The 20,812-nt window shown below is 40.3% G+C and overlaps 1 protein-coding gene across 10 annotated transcripts in view; it reads right to left on the bottom strand.

Annotated features, from left to right (window-relative positions):
* RALGAPA1 (Ral GTPase activating protein catalytic subunit alpha 1) overlaps nt 1–20,812 on the bottom strand; it is a 122,685-nt gene that overhangs the window by 75,702 nt on the left and 26,171 nt on the right. For 6 of the 10 annotated variants that reach the window (XM_081857402.1, XM_081857405.1, XM_081857407.1 and 3 more), the window contains exons 12-17: nt 18,297–18,434; nt 16,672–16,820; nt 15,864–15,993; nt 13,774–14,011; nt 11,588–11,749; nt 4,465–4,605 (exon numbers count right to left, since the gene is read on the bottom strand). In XM_081857402.1, the coding sequence (XP_081713528.1) occupies nt 4,465–4,605; nt 11,588–11,749; nt 13,774–14,011; nt 15,864–15,993; nt 16,672–16,820; nt 18,297–18,434 (958 nt within the window). The remainder of the gene's footprint in view (nt 1–4,464; nt 4,606–11,587; nt 11,750–13,773; nt 14,012–15,863; nt 15,994–16,671; nt 16,821–18,296; nt 18,435–20,812) is intronic. The other 4 variants (XM_081857406.1, XM_081857410.1, XM_081857409.1 and 1 more) reach the window with 1 other exon arrangement.

Here is a 20,812-nt window from a genome sequence, read left to right as displayed (position 1 = left end):
TCTCTCTCACACACACACATACAAAACACCTATGTAGGTATGTCCATAATTCAAGTGAAAGAAAGCAGATGGTTCCCTAACTCTGAAAGGCTAGCTACAAACGAATGAACACATCTTTCAGTCTCCAGTTGGGATCTTCTGAAGCACCTCTAAAAAACTGGATACTAGTTTCTTATAAGAACCAGAAAAAGCTAATACAATGATCCAGAGGAAGTCTGACAATTACTGAACCTACAGCTGATTTATCTTTATTCTTAATGATCAAAGTGGCCAAAAATGAATCCTAACGAAGGATCCATTGTTCCCTCAGGATGAGATGAACTAGCACTAAGAATGAGGGGGGAAAATAATACTTACAGGTAAGAGCCCACTTCACCTTTTCCCTTGCTGTTTTAGAATTCTGCTGAAAGCAGTATACCCTCTTAGGAGGTGAGGTGAGAGAAGAGAACAAAAGCTAGCTGTCTTAAAATTTACACACCTACAAAACACTTAAAACCCAAAGGAAATCTCTTTCATAATTTCCTGCAGAAGCCCCACTGATATAAGGTCTAGACTCTAATGCACAACAAAGAAGTTCCTGGAAGCTCTTATAGCAACCCTTCAGATTTCCTTTTGAGTGGATCTGGGCTACAGCTCCAGGGGGACACACTGCAAAATGAGTTCTAAATAGTCACAGAAGCACCTCTGCACCCTTTCAAACACTGAAGATGCAAACACTGAAGATGACATTCAATTTAAATATGAAGCTTGTGATGCTCTTATTAACCTATTTTATTTCAGCAATTCTTCGTAGAATACCATTCTCTTCTAATACATTTTTAAACATTGTGTGTTGTTTTATTTCTATGTTTTGGTTGTTTTACTTTGGTTGTAAGGTTGACTGTTTCACGGAAAGGTAGAGAAAAGATACCAAACACACACACACACACACACACACACACACACACACACCTAAAATAATCCTGTCTCACATATTTTTGCTGCAGAATCTAAGTGTAGAATTGTTCTACCACTATGCAATGTACACAGTTTAGTTGGGATGGGAAGGCTGCTCCCCGGAGAAAACAAGATTGCACCCAGAAATGTTAAACTCCATGTTGTTTCCTGTGCAGCCATTTGTTACTGTTCTGGGTACCCAAAAACATGAAGTGCCACCAGCACAGTCTTCTTAGGAATGTCAGAAGCTGCATTATTCTGTTAGGCCACTGACCCATCTCAACGCCTACCCAAAATTTACAAGCACAAGACTTCCACAATCCTGTTTAGGATTACTAAGGTCTAACTATGATTATATGCAAGGATCCCAATGTTTTCTACACTTCTCCATTTCCAATTTGTCAAAAAATCCTAAATAGCCAGCTCTATTTTTCTGCTTCGGGCTGACAAGTCATATTAACAGATTCTTAAGACAAAATAATAGTTTTGCCTCGAAAAACAGTAATCATAATACACAAAGCTGAGCTGATAACTTTTTAGAGACATTAGCTGTACTGATAAGTTTATACAGAAAATGACTTCCTAAGTAACAGATAACATAATCTTGTCATTGTCAACATATCCTGATATAAAACACAGATTGTTCCATTTTTTTGAAACCTACAAAAATAGCCTGTGGAATGAGGTGAGCAGGTCTTAAAATGTGGGATGAACTTGGTGGAGAAATCTAAGCATGACATTGTAAAATCATTAGTTTTACCAGCGTCCATGGCAACTACAATTATTTGATAGCAATAGTCCAACTGATAAATGATTAGGACTAGATTATTAATTGATGAAGTTTAAACACAGTTATATAGCATCAATGAAGGTGCCACTTTGAGGAACCTAAAGAAGAAACACACAGATTTTCTGAACTGTTTAATAATTTACAACACAATATTTTCTTTTAGCTTGAACTGGGAATGTTCCATATTATACAGTGGTACCTCGGGTTAAGTACTTAATTAGTTCCAGAGGTCCATTCTTAACCTGAAGCTGTTCTTAACCTGAAGCACCACTTTAGCTAATGGGGCCTCCTGCTGCTGCCATGCCGCCGGAGCACAATTTCTGTTCTCATCCTGAAGCAAAGTTCTTAACCCAAGGTACTATTTCTGGGTTAGCGGAGTTTGTAACCTGAAGCATATGTAACCTGAAGCGTATGTAACCCGAGGTACCACTGTAATAGCAGATCATGAGAACTTTTTTTTAAAAAAAAACAACCAACAACAAGCTGTGTCAAGACTGTCTGAAAAATATACTCTCCTCATTTCAAATTAACATGGTTTTTTTTTTCCTTTAGTTGATGGCCATACTTAAAAGGAAGGCATTTGTAGTGTTGCTTTGAAAGGTGAACACAGACAGTCCGTCCCTTCAAAGGTCCTGTGCCTGTCTGGACATGTTGCTGGGGGTAGGGGAAGAAAGGGATGGGAGTCTAGGAAAAAAATAAACAGAACTACAAGACAAAACTTTTTTAAAAAATTATTTCCTCTAGCCGTTGTGGAGCCTCACTGATCCTAAGCTGCAGGTCTAAGGGAGAATGACTGGAGTGTGCTTGAAGACAGCAAAGTTGCCTGGCTGGCCCCCTCAACAGGAGCACTTCACACAGCAACACTTTGCTGTCCATCTCACTTCTGTTTCCCACCCACCCTGTAAAATTTTATTAAGGTTTTTAAATAATACCATACAATTAAAAACAAACTAATCTAAATAAAAGCAGAAACAAAAAGAAAAGGTGGAGTCCTCTCTCACGGTTGGCTCTTAACCCTTGTCTCACAAAGGAAGTTTTAGACCAGGGGTCAGCAAACTTTTTCAGTCCACTGTCCTTCAGACCTTGTGGGGGGCCAGACTATATTTTGAAAAGAAGAAGAATGAATTCCTATTCCTCACAAATAACTCACAGAGATGCATTTTAAATAAAAGCACTCATTCTACTCATGTGAAAACACGCTGATTCCTGGACCGTCCGTGGGCCAGATTTAGAAGGCGATTGGGCCAGATCCGGCCCCCGGGCCTTAGTTTGCCTACCCATATTTTAGACCCTCCCAGCTCTTACCTGGGAGCATCCCTTTCTTCTCCCAGCCTCTCACCCTGGGATCTCTTTCCTTCCCTGCCTCTCACCCAGGGCCCTTCATCAACCATCCATCACCTTCATGTGTGCATAATCCCCAAAAAGACCCAGAGCCAAGGACACCAAGGAAAACAAAAGAAAGAATGAATAAGGCAGGAAAATGGAAGAGAGGAACAGACGAGAAAAAGCAGGAAAGAAAACGCACACCCCGCTTCTGAAATAGCTACTACAAATATCATCTCTGAACAAGCCTTTGAAACTGACTGGCATTATGAAACAACGAATCACAGTATACATGATTCAGCATATTTGAAATGTGAACAAAAACACAATACATTTATAGCTTGGGATTCAATGGCACAGGAGATAAAATGTGGTTGCTTCAACAGAAAACCCACCATAGCTGTGAAGCATTTTTTGAAGCTGTCTAGCACTGACACAGTACCTATGAACGGAGCTTAAAAATCATTATTATAATATGGTTCATTGGGGGGCTTAAAAAATGTTGTTTTTCTAGAGATGGGTCAAGGGTTTTGTTAACAAAAGAACAGCTAGTTGTGTCTTTTAAAAGAAACATACACAGCAGTTAGCACTTAAGTGTTTATAATACAGTGGTACCTCGGGTTAAGTACTTAATTCGTTCCAGAGGTCTGTTCTTAAGCTGAAGCTGTTCTTAACCTGAAGCACCACTTTAGCTAATGGGGCCTCCTGCTGCTGCTGCGCCGCCGGACCATGATTTCTGTTCTCATCCTGAAGCAAAGTTCTTAACCTGAAGCACTATTTCTGGGTTAGCGGAGTCTGTAACCTGAAGCGTATGTAAGCCGAGGTACCACTGTACTGTTATAAGTAATAACAAACTTTTTTGGGTCTACTGATGAGTTTTTAATGTGGTAATTACTAATGTAAACCCCTCTCTAGTAATTCTTATGCATTTACTGACATAGTCAGCAAGACATTGATTATAATAAACAATCAAAAGGAGAAGGCTATGATGCCGGTAAATTAAAATACAATGACCAAACAGCGATGATAGAAAATATCCTCAACCTCTCCAGGCTGAAGACTTTCAAAGAGAAATCTTTTCTTCTTCCTTCTGCCCCGGCATTTGATGTAGAAAACCTAGTTCAACAATATATCTCAGATATTTGTGTCAAATCAACTTTTTAAAAATTCAGCTGCAAAGCAGAACATTGAATTACTTCTATAGGAATTGGCACAGCGCTAGCTTCTCACAGTTCCAGAATGAGCTGTAAATATAGCATACCACAAAACTCAAAATATCCACTCTCATCTCTCCCCCATTTCCTCCCCACCCCTAAACATTTTACTTTGAAAAATGTAGTGATTATGCAGTCTTTGAAAGCAGAAGGGTTAAAAAAGTGAAAAGGGGGTGCAGAAATTAGCAGAGGTGGCACTACCTGAAAGCTCATCAGAAAGGGGAGTGAGAACAATATCAGGCAAGAAGGGTTTGGAAGTATGGATCAGAACAGGAGCACTTTTAGCACTGCGTATATAGGCCGATGGCAGAGCACATTCACCAATGGATCGGCTTCTCATGGCTTTAAAAAAGGAAAAGAAAGAAGTGGGGAAGGAAAAAAAAGAAGAGTGACTATAATGAAAGGCTGTGTCACAGAAAAAGCAGCAACAGAGAAAACAAAGATAAAAAGGAAGAAAATTTAAATTAAAACATTTCAGCACGGCAGATATTGGCAGAGCTGTAAGGAAAAATAATAATCAGTGGGCACATAAAACAATTTGAGTTGATTTTTAAAAAATGCTAGACAGCAATAATGCCTATATTTTGACAACTACAATTACTGTGTATTCAAAGTAAAACACTAACAGGTGTGTATTCTCAGAAGCACCACTGAGCTCAACAGAATTTCTTCCCAAGTTGAAAAATGTCAACAAGCTGAAGGCCATGGCATGAACATTAAAGAGTGTATACAATTGTGCACTGATAAAGCACATGTCTTGCACTTGCTCTGATCTAACTTTTCCTTTTTTTAAGTGAGCATCTTTTAGTCTGAAGAGCTTCCAATAATGAAAACAAACTAGGTTCCTTTCTGGTCATAGAAGCTTCATGAACAGGTCCAGACATTTAAAAATATGTCCTCACTTGCACTCCATCCCTGTCAAAGGTATCTGTAAAGGGAATGTAGCATGTGACTGATATACTTTGGATTCAGACTCACAGTACAATACTATACACATCTACTCAGAAGCAAGTCCCATGAGTTCAATGGGGCTTACACTCAGGTGAGCAGGTGTAGAATTGCAGCCTAAGTTACTTTAACAGGTTCCATTGGGTCGAGTTACTCATGACTTAAGTTTCATTTATTTCAATGGGAACTAAGTGCAACTAGCTCAAAGCAGCACATTTTTCAGCCAGTATATTTATGGGATCACTTCCCAATAGCTGCAACTGTCAGCTTGAGTTACATATTATTTTCTCCATGTAAATAAATCATTGACTTGAATAGCTTGTGTATGTATATATCCTCAAACAATGAGTTCTACTGATTTCCTAATAGCATTATTTTAAGTAATTGCAGGAATTGCTTTAGAAATTAAATTTAGAACATTAAACAATTCAGTTTTTTTAAGCAAACAAAGAGCAAAGATGTCTTAAATTGTAAAAGTCTGAGGAAGCATAACATTTAACTAAAATATACCAATACAGCAAAAAAGGATGCAAAACATGCCATCTAAATGGAAACATTAAAACATGGAGGCAGAAAAACAAAGCAAGTGTTTTTAAACACAAGGTGAGAATCCAAATTTCCTGCCTAACCTATGCCCTCCTTGGATCTAAGTTACTACACTGGTATTATCCCCTGGTATCTATTCTAAGCAATGGCTTTGTAGTTCAATGCCTTACAAGATTATAAATTGCAGCATAGACCACTGCTCCTAATTGCATCACAATCTTTTAAAAAATGGTTTTTATTAAAGATTTGCTGGGGTTACGGAAGTGCAAACATCGTCTCTATTTTCAGATCATAAAGTTCTGCATCAGAATCTTAAAATGCAAAAGCAGACTGCATTGTTAACTTCAGGGTTTTAACACATTCAACTTAGTACAATCCAGACTCCAGCATCCCCAATAACTTTATGAGTTTCGCACTGCTCATTCCGTTTGAATCTGAAAGAAATTCTCAGCCCAAATTCTTCCTCAATTTAAAGCACTGAAGGACCTTTTTACAAATGGACTTTTTATAAATGGACTGATTACATAGCTGAAGTGAGTGAATGACTTTCATGTGCCCAATGCATCTGAAGAGCCTACTAACTATATTCATGTTATATGAGTTCTATCCACAATATTCGCTTTATGTAGCCAAGTTAACGCTCAATAGTTTTTGGTGATAATCAGACTTACTGTGCAATCCCAAACCCAGACTCATCAGGCTGGAGTGAGTTAGGATATGGCAGAGCCATCCAAACCAGTGCTGGCAGACCTTTCCCCTGCTCATGAGTAGCCCAGTGGGCAGAACTATTATTATTTATTAAATTTGTCTACCGCCCTTCATTCACAGATCTTGGGGCAGTTCACAACATAAAATTACAACACCAATAACCCTCCCTCCCCAAACACGTTTAAAAGGAGTATAAGATGTTAATCAGCGAAAGGTGTAGTTGAAGAGGAACTAAATCGTACCACATTATTATTATTATTATTATTATTATTATTATTATTATTATTATTATTATTATTATTATTTCTACCACTGACCCACCTGGCAGAATGCCCCCAAATGGAAGATGCTGAGGGCAAGAAAGAGGTTTGCTGGGGGTGAGGGTGCCTGGCTGTCACATTCACTCCCCTCAGGCCATGACTGTGGCCCTGCAAACAGATGGAATATCCACTAATCAAACGGCTGGCCCAAGACAGACCTGTCACATAGAAAACAATGGGGCAGGACCAATCTGGGAAAATTGGGCTGCTTCCCCTTGCCAGCTACACCCATGGCAGCATGGGAGAGCTCCAGGTGCTGAGGAGGCCTGTAGCAAATCAACGCACAGCACCAGCAGGATATAAACTCAGCATGCGTCAAACGCAAACAGCACGACACCTTGCATGGCGCAGGGATATGCCTCACACACTCCTCATGCAGGGAATTTGGGTTCTAGAGACGGGCTCTGGAGAATGGGCACCAAGGAGGAAGGACACTCTGCACCCCCAGGAACACTGAGCACAGACTACTTTACAAAGACAGAAACAAGAGAACTTTTAGCTGCACTTTCAGCAAAGCCCACCTCCCCAGCATAGGGGAGGGAATGCAGCTATTGCTCACATCTCTCTCCTGAGCTTCATGCTCAAACAGGCACTTGGAACCAGCCCTCCAGCGAGCAAGGACCCTCACACAGAAAAGCCTTCATGGAGCCCACCTACCCCCAAGATCAGTCTGGGAAATGGGAGAGCCGTCTGGGAACCAACCATGTCACCCTGCAAACTCTCACACAAGAGGGCAGAAAACAGTTCACACCCCTGCCACCCTCCAACAAGTAACTGCAGAGTTTGGCCAGCAGAAAGCCTCACCTTTAACCCTTGGCCCATGGTGCATGTGCAAACATACTGCAGCTCCAAGAAACAAATGCTTGTACCTTACAAGGCCGTGTGTGGCATGGGAGTGGAGTCCCTCACAGCTGGGCCTCTTGGACTGCACCAGGGGCCTGGATGGGGGAGATCCTATGTTTATACTGACCATGCCTGCTCTTACTTTTGTGCAGGTCTGGTCCGATCCTCCTACTCCTGCAGAGGATGTAGATGACAGCCAAGAAGCACTGGTGGCCCACCTATGCCCATGAGCAGGTTGAAACTCGACTGTGGCAACAAGTTCAGTACAGATTTGAGCAATTTTGCCCTCAAAGTGTAAGCTATTTGTATACAAACCTCAGAAAAAAAAATGATTACATTTCCCCTGACTCCTTTTGTTCACTTTTCTTTTTTCTCTCATTAGGCTTCATATATATTATATATCTCTATCTATTGCGACCTCACCCATGGATAAATATTCTTATTATTTTTATGCTCATTATTTTTGTTTACTCTGCATATTACTGGGTCTCAGGGTTCTCTGAACAATGATGGTGCCAAGTTTAAAGGAACGCAATACCTAAGAAAATGCCACCCATTTGCTTCATGTATGGTCTACTCCTTTTGCTCTAGTTTAGAACTTACCTAACGCTTCCATGTTCTTTTGGAATGCATCTGGGGAACACCCATAAGCAAAGGACAAAGGTAGGGATACATAATGTATGTGCAGAACTTATGTTTTTACTCCAGAGGTGGGTCAACCAACTATAGGGCCAACACCAATGCAACCTGACAACCACTAGGTTGACTGCCACCTGCATCTCTATTGCCAAGTGAGGGCATTGGTCTCATAATCCGAGGAGGAATTAAGAAAAGTTCCCAAAAACTCAGAAAGATGGGCCATGTGGAGGAAATTCCAAGAGTACCTGAATGAGACTGTGATGGCTGAAACAGCTATAGTGATAAAGTTTTGTTCATAGCCTACACAAAAGTGACCAAGAATAAAGAATGAGTTGTCATCTCTAGTCCTTTGAAGGAGCCCATACTGTGGTGATGGCAACCAAAGGATATGGGATGCAGAAAGAAATCAGAATTTAAACTGGATCTGCCTCTGGTTGCCAATGTACCCCAGATTTCAAACACAGTCTCTGCTTTCTGCACAAATATGAGTGAAAAGGGGAAGAACCATTTCATGGTGCCAGATTTCCCCAAAGTTCAATGAAATAAACTGTTATGCCGGGAAAGCAGATTGTGTTGGTACAACACCTGCCAGCAAATCATTCATGAATTTTGTCTCCACTGAGTTCACCCCTGTGTTTAAGCAATCGTTGTGGACTTGCAGTTTTCAGTGGCTTTGATGCAACATACTGTGGTTAACGTGGGTGGCGCTGTGGGTTAAACCAGAGAGCCTAGGACTTGCCGATGAGAAGGTCGGCGGTTCGAATCCCCGTGACGGGGTGAGCTCCCGTTGCTCGGTCCCTGCTCCTGCCAACCTAGCAGTTCGAAAGCACGTCAAAGTGCAAGTAGATAAATAGGTACCGCTACGGCAGGAAGGTAAGCGGTGTTTCCGTGTGCTGCTCTGGTTTGCCAGAAGCGGCTTTGTCATGCTGGCCACATGACTCGGAAGCTGTACGCCGGCTCCCTCGGCCAATAAAGCAAGGTGAGCACCGCAACCCCAGAGTCGGCCACGACTGGACCTAATGGTCAAGGGTCCCTTTACCTTTTTAATAAGGAATAACAGCAGCCTCAAACATGATACATAGTCTCTGTGGCTGTACAATGGCCACTATGCTAACTGCTATGCTAACATTTGGTACACAATCAGAGTTAATGGATGCACACTGGGACATAAAATCCTATGAGCTTCAGGTTAAGCACAAGTAAGTCCGTAACAGTGTTTCAGGTCTCACATCTGGGTTTCCCTTTAGTGAAACACTCTGTATCAAATGTGGGGAACTTTTTCGGTTCCATGGGCCAGATCCTTATCAAGATTGGCCTCATGGATAGGTGTGAGGGGCCTGCCCACCTGTCAATAACATTGTAACATTATGTTATCACACGTCTGACATATGGGCAGTCCCTGCACACCTCTAGCAGTTGGGCACTGAGGAACCTGCGAAGTGTTTTAAGACAGTCACCACACTCCAGCCTGAACCACTCGGGACAGGAGCATGTGGACTGCCTAAAAGCACTTGGCAAAAGCACCTCTGAAGCAGCTCTGCATTTTTCCTTTAAGTGGGTGGCAGGGAGAGGAGACAGAGGCCAGTATTGTCCAGGCTCCTTTGTCCTCTCACTAGTTTAAAGGATGGGGTCCTGCTCATGAGCTACAGACACCAGTGACATCAGCTGATGAGTGGGTGTGCATGACTTGGGGGGAAAGAGGGGAAAACACTTTGAAAATGGGAATGAAAAAAGGAAACCCATGCATTTATCATGAAAAACTTAGAGACAGAACAAGAAAGGAATTTGCACTAAGTGGTACAACTGAAGACATGCGAAACGGAAGACATCAAATTAAATAGAGGGATTCCATTTGGAGAATGAATTTGAGGTTTTGAAATGGACGTAGGCACAGAGGTGGGTGATATAGTGGCTGTTGTTGTTCAGTTTAACAATAGTGTCCTACACTTGGGACAGGGCAGCAAAAGAGGTAAGGACTAAGGGACAGTTCATTAAGAAAAGGACACAACATTCTTGGTAGGAAATTCTTCATGGTTGAACCCAACTAATACCTGGATATTAAGTCTTGCACTTCACCCAATTGCTGCAACTGTGGGGGTCCAGATTGTTTGGTATTAATGCAATTATAGTATATGTGCATGCTATGAAGGCACTGAGTCAACTAAGGAAAGAAATTACCGCATTTGAGAGCTCAATAAGGCTGGGGGGGGGGGAGTGCTTTGGTAATTAATACAAAACTCTGTAACAAGTGGCAGCAAGCAATAAAGGGGAGGGGCTTGTTAGAGATTCAGATATGCCTAATTATTAATAATCAATTTGCTCTCATATCAAATGCTTTCTTGGTTTTAGTGCCAAGAGTCGTATGTCTGGGGGAAAGTAGCTAATAGTTTCATGTGAATAAGAAAATGAGAAGTATGCAGAGGCACAGCTTTCTGTTTTAGACTGGAACATTCCAAGATCAATAGTGAAAAGTCAGATATTTATAAGTCTCAGCTAGTACTGGAAATGTGAGAACAGGTTACATGTTTGTGCCAGGATGGCTAAGCTGCTGGTTGGCTGATTGTAGCATTATATTATTTTATACTGCCATATATAGTGTGAGTGACAGCTTTGAAAAGTTTGGGGAAGTGAAATGAAATGAAATAAAATATGTATGACGGAGATGGTCTCAGGTTGTCTGGGATCCTTCCAAGGTTGGTTGCCACCTCAGAGATAGTGTACAAGCTGTGTCCAATTAACATCTTAGCTATAGCTCTTTCTTTTTTTTGTAACAGGTGTGCTAGAACACAAAGCCAGCTAATTCTGGTTTGAAACACACAGAAATACTTGCTACTAGAAAAGATCTTGCCAGTTTTCCTTACATCCTAGGATGCTGTGCTCTAGCCTAGCTCATAAATTTGTCCATAACAGATGTCTTTTGAAACAGAGGTATCTATGCAGCATGCCATCAGAAGTAGGGATAGCTGCACATGTAGTAGCAACTGTAGATGCTGTGCTTGCAATGGGTCTATGATGAAATCTACACAAGATTGCAGTTGTATAAGACAAATCCTTATGTGGGACATATATAATGGATCACAGGATCAGTGCATAGTGACCACGTGTTTGGGTATATCTGTAAAAATAATTTGCATCTAACAGTCAAAGGGCAATTACTTCTTCCATCTCACACCACACAAGACTGTCTAGACTTGCATACAAAAATGTATTACTAGTTGTGACACACCCAAAGCATATGTAGAAAGTTATTTACATGCATTCGGTCTATTAATTTCCCTTCTGACTTTGTTTGTGTAACATCTATGTTCTCTATTACATACCAACTGTTTTTTGTCGCACAATACTTCTGGCCTTTTCTGTTCCTGGAGATCCAGTAGTTGTTGCGCTGCGCTGTCTCATTGGGGCTTGTCCAGGCTGATCACGGCTCCAGCCTCTTGAAAACGACTTATCAACCGATGCCTTTTGAAACTCATGCCCAACTCCTGAAAGGTAGAGGGGAGACAGAACATATCAATGATTACATATCTGTCCATCCCACAGAAACCTAGCCAGATGGGAAGGGTATAAATGAAATGAAATAATAATAATTACCAATGGTGATCATTATGTCTTCTACCCAGCTTTAAATTAAGTAACTCAATACATTTTACTACCAAAACAGTATTTAAATAATAATTGTATTTTTGGTCTCAACTCAATTCTATATTGAAAGATCTATAACATAAGCAAGCTGTAGATAACTATCAAAAACATAAAAAAGGAATGTTAATCACAATTTATTCTGAGTATCATTCGGGTAAATAAGCAAAGGCTTCCCCATGGAGAAATATATGTGTGTGTGTGTGTGTGTGTTCCATCTTCTTTAATTTAAATCTCACTACTAAAGCCACACCCAATTATACCAACCAGTTATTTAATCTATTGGCAGGAATTTGATGTTGTGTTAAGGCAATCTTTCCATCAGGGCAAGTATTTTGGCTTCCCAGATGGAATGATCTCCCCTCGTGTGTTCTGGGGGTGTTCCCAACACTCCAAGCCAATTTCAGGAGTGTAGCTAGAGGAGGGAGGAAAGTCCCATCACATAAGTGGAAGTCCTTGTGCAGGGACTCATTAATTGAAATGCTCTTCCCTTTCTGTTACAAGCCACCATTACTACTGTTGTGCTGAACATTTAGGCTTATAAACCTTCCCTATAATTTGACAGAACTATGCCTGCTATGAGTCAACACAAATTGTTACTTTATTTACTACTATTAATCATAGTAAGTATTCACTTGTGGGCTTCTTGGCACCATCTAAGTTTGGTTCAAATTAAAAAAAAAACTTAGTATGCCACCTGTGCTTTCAAAGAGCAAAATACAGTAAACATTCCCATTCTGGCATATGCAGTAGCAACAGCAACATCATGTTAAGAAATAAAATTTAAAAAATATAAAAATTCCTTCCAGTAGCACCTTAGAGACCAACTAAGTTAGTTATTGGTATGAACTTTTGTGTGCATGCACACTTCTTCAGATCTAGTTGGTCTCTAAGGTGCTACTGGAAGGAATTTTTAAATTTAATTTAATTTGTTTTGTTTTGTTTCAACTATGGCAGACCAACACGACTACCACATGTAACTAGAATCATGTTAAGAGTCCTCATTCATGAGTAGGTCTGCAGGTGGCAAGGGTTCCAGCCTCACACTCAAAACAGAACACTTTCCTGGCGCCAGGTCTATTTTAATCATTTACTAAGAGCAGATTTGCTGCCCAAGGAGGACTCCACATCAAGTGGTAAACTGCAGTCCTGTCTTGTAGACTATTTATTTCATGAGTATATGAGCCTGCTGCTTCGCCCAAGAAGTCAAAGTATACCGTATTTTTCGCTCTATAGGACGCACAAGACGCACCTAGTTTTTGGAGGAGGAAAACAAGAAAAAAATATTCTGAATCTCAGATTCAGAAGTGAAAAGCAGCAATCCCTCTTGCTGTTCTGGCTTCTGGGATAGCTGGCAGCCGGCATTCACTCCATAAGACGCACACACATTTCCCCTTACTTTTTAGGAGGGAAAAAGTGAGTCTTATAGAGCAAAAAATACGGTATTTTCAGAAACAGACCCAATACTCCTCAGAATTTCAGACATTGAGACATTATGGGCAACTTCCACTTTAATGAGGGATTTATTTGCCTGTAGAAACCAGAAACTGAAGCCATAATCAGCAACTGCACTGGATGTGGGGCAAATGTGCACTAACTCTTCAAAAGGATGATTCATCCGGATTTTTAAAAATGAACTGAAGGGTCATAAAACTGGCCTTCAAGCATGATTACTATACCATATCCTAATGTAGTTTGTACTTAAATGTAAGCATTGTTAAGGATATTTCAGTATCTCTCCCACACATATTTTTAAAGGATGCGTGCAGTTTCCACCTCACCTCTTATGCAATGATCATTTGTATATACTTCCTTTCATACATTAACAGACATTTTTAAATTAGTTTCTGAAGCCTGTCTGCCTTACCTTTGCCTTTATGTTTCTTTTGTTTCTGTTCACTTAGTTTATCCAGCGGCAGGTCACTGAGATCCAAGCTGTATAAGTTTCTAGCTAATACTTTTGTTAGAGTTTCCATAGTCAGTGACCACTCTGTGGCCAGCTCTTCCCAATAAGTCAATGATGACAATACTGACAAAAGGTCATCCCAAAGTTCTCGGGAGATGTACACATTTAGATTTGCCTTGATCCAAGCTACTATGAGAGTCTACAAACAAACACGCAGATAGTGAATATAGTAATATTTATCACATGGCAACATAAGAGAGTTAGGGAACTCAAATCATTCAAAGACACGGTAAAAATATAAGAGAGCAGCATAGCTACGTTAACTGTGGAGAATACATTTTAACTAAAGTGTTTATTTTCACTCCTTTCTTTGTTAACAACTGATAAACTTGGATGGGCTTTGGGGGATTTAAACTAAGTTGTAAGAAACAGCCTCAATCAATTAGAACAAAGGAACAGATATAGGACCAGATGTTTCAGTCAGCCTTATGTTGTGCTGGCCTTAAATTCTAAATGGAACATTCACCCATAAGCAACTTCATTCAATAAAAATGTCCCCATCTGCCACAGTACATCTCACATTAATTTTTACATGTATTTTCTTAATATATATATATATTTATTGCTTTGTCCACCCCCGAAAAGAAATATAACAAAAGAAAACAAAGAATAGAAAATGTAAACCACAAAGCATCAGAGCCTGGTAGGACAAAAGCACAAAAATAAATTCAAAGAAATGATTAAGTATAAACTCAAATAATGGTTCCCCTACCATTAATAGAGATATATAAAAATAAAGGATTCTCCACCTGCAAGTTCTGTCATTATTGGGATTAAAGGTTGCACACTGCCTTAAATGAGCCCCTGTGTATTTTCATGTAGAAATATTTACTCCAAGTTCATCACATTCCTGCCCCTAGTCACCAAAGCACATTAACAAAGTGATCTGATTGAGAATCCACTTCATATGCAAGACTGATCCATTTTCATTGTATTATTTATTAGCAGAGTTTGCTAATGTTATCCAAACAGGATTTTAAGAAGCTTCACAACTTATCACCACCATAGGTGACCTAACCTCATATATTAGAAGCACTTCATCACCTAATTTAGAGAGACAACCATTTTACAAACATGTGTGTAAAAAAAATCTAATGGCTACTTCTATTAGGTTTAAACTGCGTTGGGAGTGGAGAAATGGTGATGAGGAAGAATTGCTTATCCCTTTCTCTACCCTTGAGTTTCTGCCGTATCTGATTTCAGAAATGTATTTACTTTTTAAGACAAGTGTCCTAATCCTTGTGGGAGAAAACAGCCAGGAAGAAAGAGCTACAGCAGAAAAATAATAGAAGAGATAAGCACCCTTATCCCTCCCATGTCTCTGCTCTAAATCATCTCTTCCCAAATCTAAATTTCCCTTTCTAAAGTAGCCATAAAGCTTCTGTTACACACACACGTGTGTGCAACTTACTGTTCTGCCATAACACCACATATTCTCTCCCTCCCTATTTCTATTTGGATGTTACCAATTCCTCATCTTTCTAGAACAGCTTTAAATGTCAGACTCAGGATGTAAGATGTGTTTACCTTGCACATCCATCTCCTTCACTTACACTGATAGTGACTCTCAAGAATCACATTAGTAGTCCAAATCTCCACAGATCATATAATATATTTTGCAAAAATAATAAGCTAAGGATACATACAGGGAGAAATGCAGCCTTAGCTGCATGAAATCCTCAAGTTATTACTAGTACAAAATCAATGCAATATTCTAAGTGGGGTGTCTATATATTTAGTAGTGATTCTTACGTGCAACTGAACTTCACATGCATAATGATTTATTCTCTGGTTTGTAATTTATGGCATTTTTTAAAAAGTAAATTATATGCATCTTGAAAGAGCTTGCACTGTAAGGTGGCTTATGAAAATGTAAGTAGGTAAACAGGTATCTCATCTGAATGCAGTGCTGAGTGAAAGTCACCTTAGGTGAGCTGAACGCAACCTGATAAGACTCAGAACAATAATAAAATTAATATTTATTCATTTGCCTGGAAAAGAGGTCCAGCAAGCCTTCCTGCTAATGTTGAATTCTTTCTTCCTTGATACTGTAGAAAAATTTGAGATGGTATTTTCAGTACCGATTCTGTGACCCTGAGAAGCACAAGCAGCATCTGTTCCCTGAAAAGCAACGTAAGACTCTGTATAATATGTGGACTCATATACATTTTACTTAAGCATCTCAAGCACCTTTTAGCATTATTCATGAGAAGCACTTCGGTGGCAAAGCCAGTTTTTTAACTGATCCCTCTGACGTTATGGCCTTTACCATTCGTTGCTACTTTCCTCCTGACATCTTACTCAAACCAGATCCAGTGAAACGGAAGTTGAAGAGGATTCTGGAAATGTATTTCACCCTCAGTCTCCTGGCATCCACAGAAAGACAGTGAAGGAACTTGACACATGCCACTATGCAGCTGCATTGACTATATAGAGGTTATTAATTCACGATCATTATGAACTAAATTTCCAGCTTCTTTCATTTTCTATGCAGGGTGGGGGGACTTAACTCAAACAATGCTGACTTTGCACACTTAGGAGGTATTACTTAATAGTTACATTATGTATTCATCCTATTTGCATCTCAATGCCCTTCCTCCAAACCAACTCATAATGACATACATGACACACATTTTGGCCTTACAAGGAAGAATACCGCAGATAAATTAGGTTGAGAACAAGTAATTTGCTGAAGACCATCAAATAAGCTTCCTGGCCATGGAGAGATAACCCATATATATTACTTGAAGGAATAATAATAAACCAGTGTAACCCCATCATAAAAAACAAACACTTTACCAAGTCTTCTTGTCCATGGTTACTTGCACTACCATGTAACGGTAGATATTAAGAATGCGTTTACACATATCCGTATGTTCATCCAGCAGTGTTTTAATCTCATTTGCTGGCTCAAGAAGAAATATATTTGAGGAATTTGTTATGAAAACCTGTGATTAAAGGGAAATAAGAACCATTATTTTGAGAATTCAGCTAAACTTGGCTGCACTGATTAATCATATTACTACTGCAGAAGCACTGGGATGTCATCAGGGTTAGTTGAATAAAGTCTAATTTGGCATACTTTAATGAGTGGAAAAACACTTCAAACACAAGTACAAATCACAGGGTTGTGGTTTTGTTTTTTTACATTTTAGAAGCTCAGAATGGGGCCCTGAAAGATACTCAAATGTCTCTGCATATATTCCATAAAGTGATACTTAACATAAATGCAAACATTAGATTTAATTTAAAATTGTCTGAAACTTGCCGAGAAAAATGTGAGTGGTTTCGACACCTGCTTGCTATCACAGTTGGAATAAAATGCACTGAAGAACATTTAGACTTACTAGGCACTCAAAGTTAGAGCCAACAGAATACAATGGAACATGCCCAAGTGATCCTAAATTTATACTCTGCCCAAGTGATCCCAAAATTATACTCTCCTCCAGAACCAGAGGTTATAACTTCATTTGGACAGATTTTTCTAACAAATGACTACTGCAAACTGTAAACAGAGCTGAACAGAAATGCAATAAATCAGTCATACATAATAAAACATGACATGAACTAAAGCGAAATCTTTGGGTTTATGAAACACTGCACTAAATTGGCATTGGGTAGACACAATCTACTAACCTAATCTAGTCATCTAAATTGTTAGTAAGCGGCAACAATTATTTAAATGTGTCATAAAGTCAAAGATTTTACATCAGTTCTAGTTGTGGTTTATTTTCTGTGACATCTGAGTAATTGCATTTATATATTATGCTATTACGAGAGTTGCCAGACTTTGGAACTGCCTTGATATGGACTGTGGCCCATTCAACTTATTTATTAGTTGCAGTTTTCCATCTCCCTCCTCCTAATCTAATTACCATCCTGTCCTTTTATGGACAAAAACATAAATCCTCTGTGAATCTAGAGGATTTTGTCAGTTTTCCTTTCATGACAGGCAGGGGGCTTTTTTGGGTGGTGGTGGGGAGTGTTTTTTTGTGGGATGTGCAGAATGTTGCTGCCATAAGAGGAAGATGCACAGTTCAAGTGAACAACATATACATTCCCTCTGAAATCTAGTCAATAGCATTAGATTTTCATGTATGGCTTAATATAGACTGGTTTGGATTCACCAGCAACATCCTAGAAACCGCAATGCATTTTGATACATGTGTGAAAACTTATGGATATGAGAACTTCAGTGGAACAAAAAATCAAGTGGAAAACAGTGTTTTATTAACTCAATAAACCAACTTTGCTAAAAATGGAAATAATGTATAGGATTATACTGTTAGCACTGCAACGTACGTTCCTGTATATTTATATTCAGAAGAAAATATTACGCAAAGGTTACAGGGCATGCAACAGTATATATATTTGGAAAATGTTCATTGTGAGATGGAAAAATGAAATGAGAATATATCCCTTACCTGCAGTACTGCTTGGACCCCGGCTCGTATGCCTTGTTCTATGACATCCAAGTCAGCTATTTTATGGGGAATCTCCTGATAACAACCATTTTTTGTCCAGCTTGGATTTCGAACAGGACCAGAATTACCCATGATTTCCTAAAACATATAGGAGGGAATTTTTTCTTTCCAACTTCCCATAGATACGTTTTCAGTCTCACACGTTAACCCAGCTTGATGAGGCATGGCATACAGAAAGGGTGCTGCACATGTGGTTCTCCTTCCCAATAATAAAGCTGAAGGGCAGCTTGTGCAGCTCTTGAAAAAGCCTAAGGACCAGCTATTCGGAGGGGCAGCAGGAAGCTGAATTACCGTATTTTTCACTCTATAGGACGCACTTTTCCCCCTCCAAAAATTAAGGGGAAGGGGCCACCAGGTGGCGCGTTGGAAGATGGCCGACAATAACATCTCTCTGACCCATATGAGGTAATTAAGGGGCTGCTATGGGAAGTATGCAGTCTTCCTACCCCCCCCAGGAGACTGGGGGGCTGCCTTGCCAGCGGTGTTCACAATGCACCCCCTGATCTGAGAGATAGGGGTGCCGAACACTTGGCACGAGCCCTTGGTGAAGTCAGATCTTCCTGACGCTGATTCCAATTAGCGCGTGCTGGTTAGCTTCAGCTCCGAATTATAATTGGAAACATACGATTGGAATAAAGCTGAAGCACATACATCAAGTAATGTTCGAGAGATAAGACTGCTGATTAATGGATCTCTGTGACCGGGAGTGACGGACGGATAAGTAAATCTTCTGATGAATCACCACTAGGAGACTGTATGTTTGGAATGAAGGGGGGTGGAGGAATTTTTTTTTTCTTTGCACGATGTGATATTAATAACCCTTCACCCCAGATAGAAATAAGATCGTTGCATTTTTACTAATCACAAGCAGGAATTCAAGAACTGTGTGGGATGGATTATAACAGGAGAGAGGATTGGTGAACGGTGAGAAAGAGGAAAATTTTTATGATGCAGTTAAAAAATGGCGTCTCGCCAAGACAGGCTTGCCGGAGAAAGAAGGACAGGGGGAGGAGAATCAGGACCATTGGAAAGAGAAGGAATGTTGGAACGCAATCTTGACCTGACTGAGCCTCCTGATTCATTTGATTTATTTGGCAAGCCTGAGAAAAGTAAAGGACAGACCGAAGTTTTTTTTTTTTTTTATGGAAGCGTTGAACAGAGGCTGTCCCTGAGCGATATGATCTTTGGAGAGTACAAAACCCACACAGAGGATGCCTGTTTTCAATCTGCTTGTGAAAATTATCAGAGATCGCAAAGAAAGGAATATACGATAACAACAAGAAGAGAAAGAAAGTAATAAAAGACTATCTGGATTGAACTGGATAGAACTGTCTAATTAAAGTAGTAATATAAGTGATGTTTGGACTTGTTCAGAGTTTTGGACTCATGCGGAGCTTGATGTATGGGTACCCCCAACAAAATTTAAAATTTGGCTGTATAATTTGGAACTAATGTGATTTGGATAATGTGATGTGATTGGCCTGTTAATAAAAAATATTTTTTAAAAAACACAAAAATTAAGGAGAAATGTGTGTGCGTCCTATGGAGCGAATGCAGGCTCCTTGGCTTCAGCGATAGCAACACGAAGCCTCCGAAGCGCAGAGGGAGCGCTCCCTCCACGCTCCGGAGGCCTCATGTTGCTTTCACTGAAGCCACCTGAAGCCCCCGGAGTGCAGCGGGAATTCCCGCTGCGCTCCGGGGGCTTCGGGCGGCTATCCGCAAGCCTTCAGAGCGCAGCGGGAGTTCCTGCCGCACTCCGAAGGCTTGCGGATAGCCGCTTGAAGCCTGGAGAGCAAGAGGGGTCGGTGCACACCGATCCCTCTTGCTCTCCAGGCTTCGCTTCGCTGGAGAGGCACTGCACAATTTCCCCTCTCTGCGCAGCGCCCCTTCAGCGAAGCGGGAGAAAAAATGGAAGGGGCTCTGTTTCTCCTGCCGCTTCGCTGAAGGGGCATTGTGCAGAGAGGGGGAGAATTTTCCCCCCTGTTCTCCCCCTCTAAAACAAGGTGCGTCCTATGGTCCGGTGCGTCCTATAGAGCGAAAAATATGGTATGTTCCGCCTTCCCTTCTGCTCCTCCACCAAGCAATTGGTGGAATGGAACAATGGGTACTTACCATGAATGAACCTTTCCTAGCAGAAATTTAGACACACAATTTTCTGCCTAGAGCAAGTGGGAGGGCCTGCTTAACCCATACTAGGATGGCTCATATTCTGCTTGGAAATTTTCAGCTTTTGCTTTTAAAAAATTCACAGTTCTGCATTCTCTCTGTTCATTTCTCCTCTCTCTATTTTTTTGAAGGCATGACATTCTTCATCCTTTGGAAACAATTTATTTTATTATAAGGTGGAAAAACACTTCCACTAACTCCAGTTGGAGTATCTGCGTTTAATCCAAGTGTCAGCACAGCTACACTACAGATCTCTTCTAGACAAGTGGTGAGCGGCTTATGGGTAGGCT

Source organism: Podarcis erhardii (assembly GCF_964252035.2).
Source record: "Podarcis erhardii genome assembly, chromosome: 1".
NCBI classification, from domain to species: Eukaryota; Metazoa; Chordata; class Lepidosauria; order Squamata; family Lacertidae; genus Podarcis; species Podarcis erhardii.
This window is presented reverse-complemented; position numbering and strand designations above follow the sequence as displayed.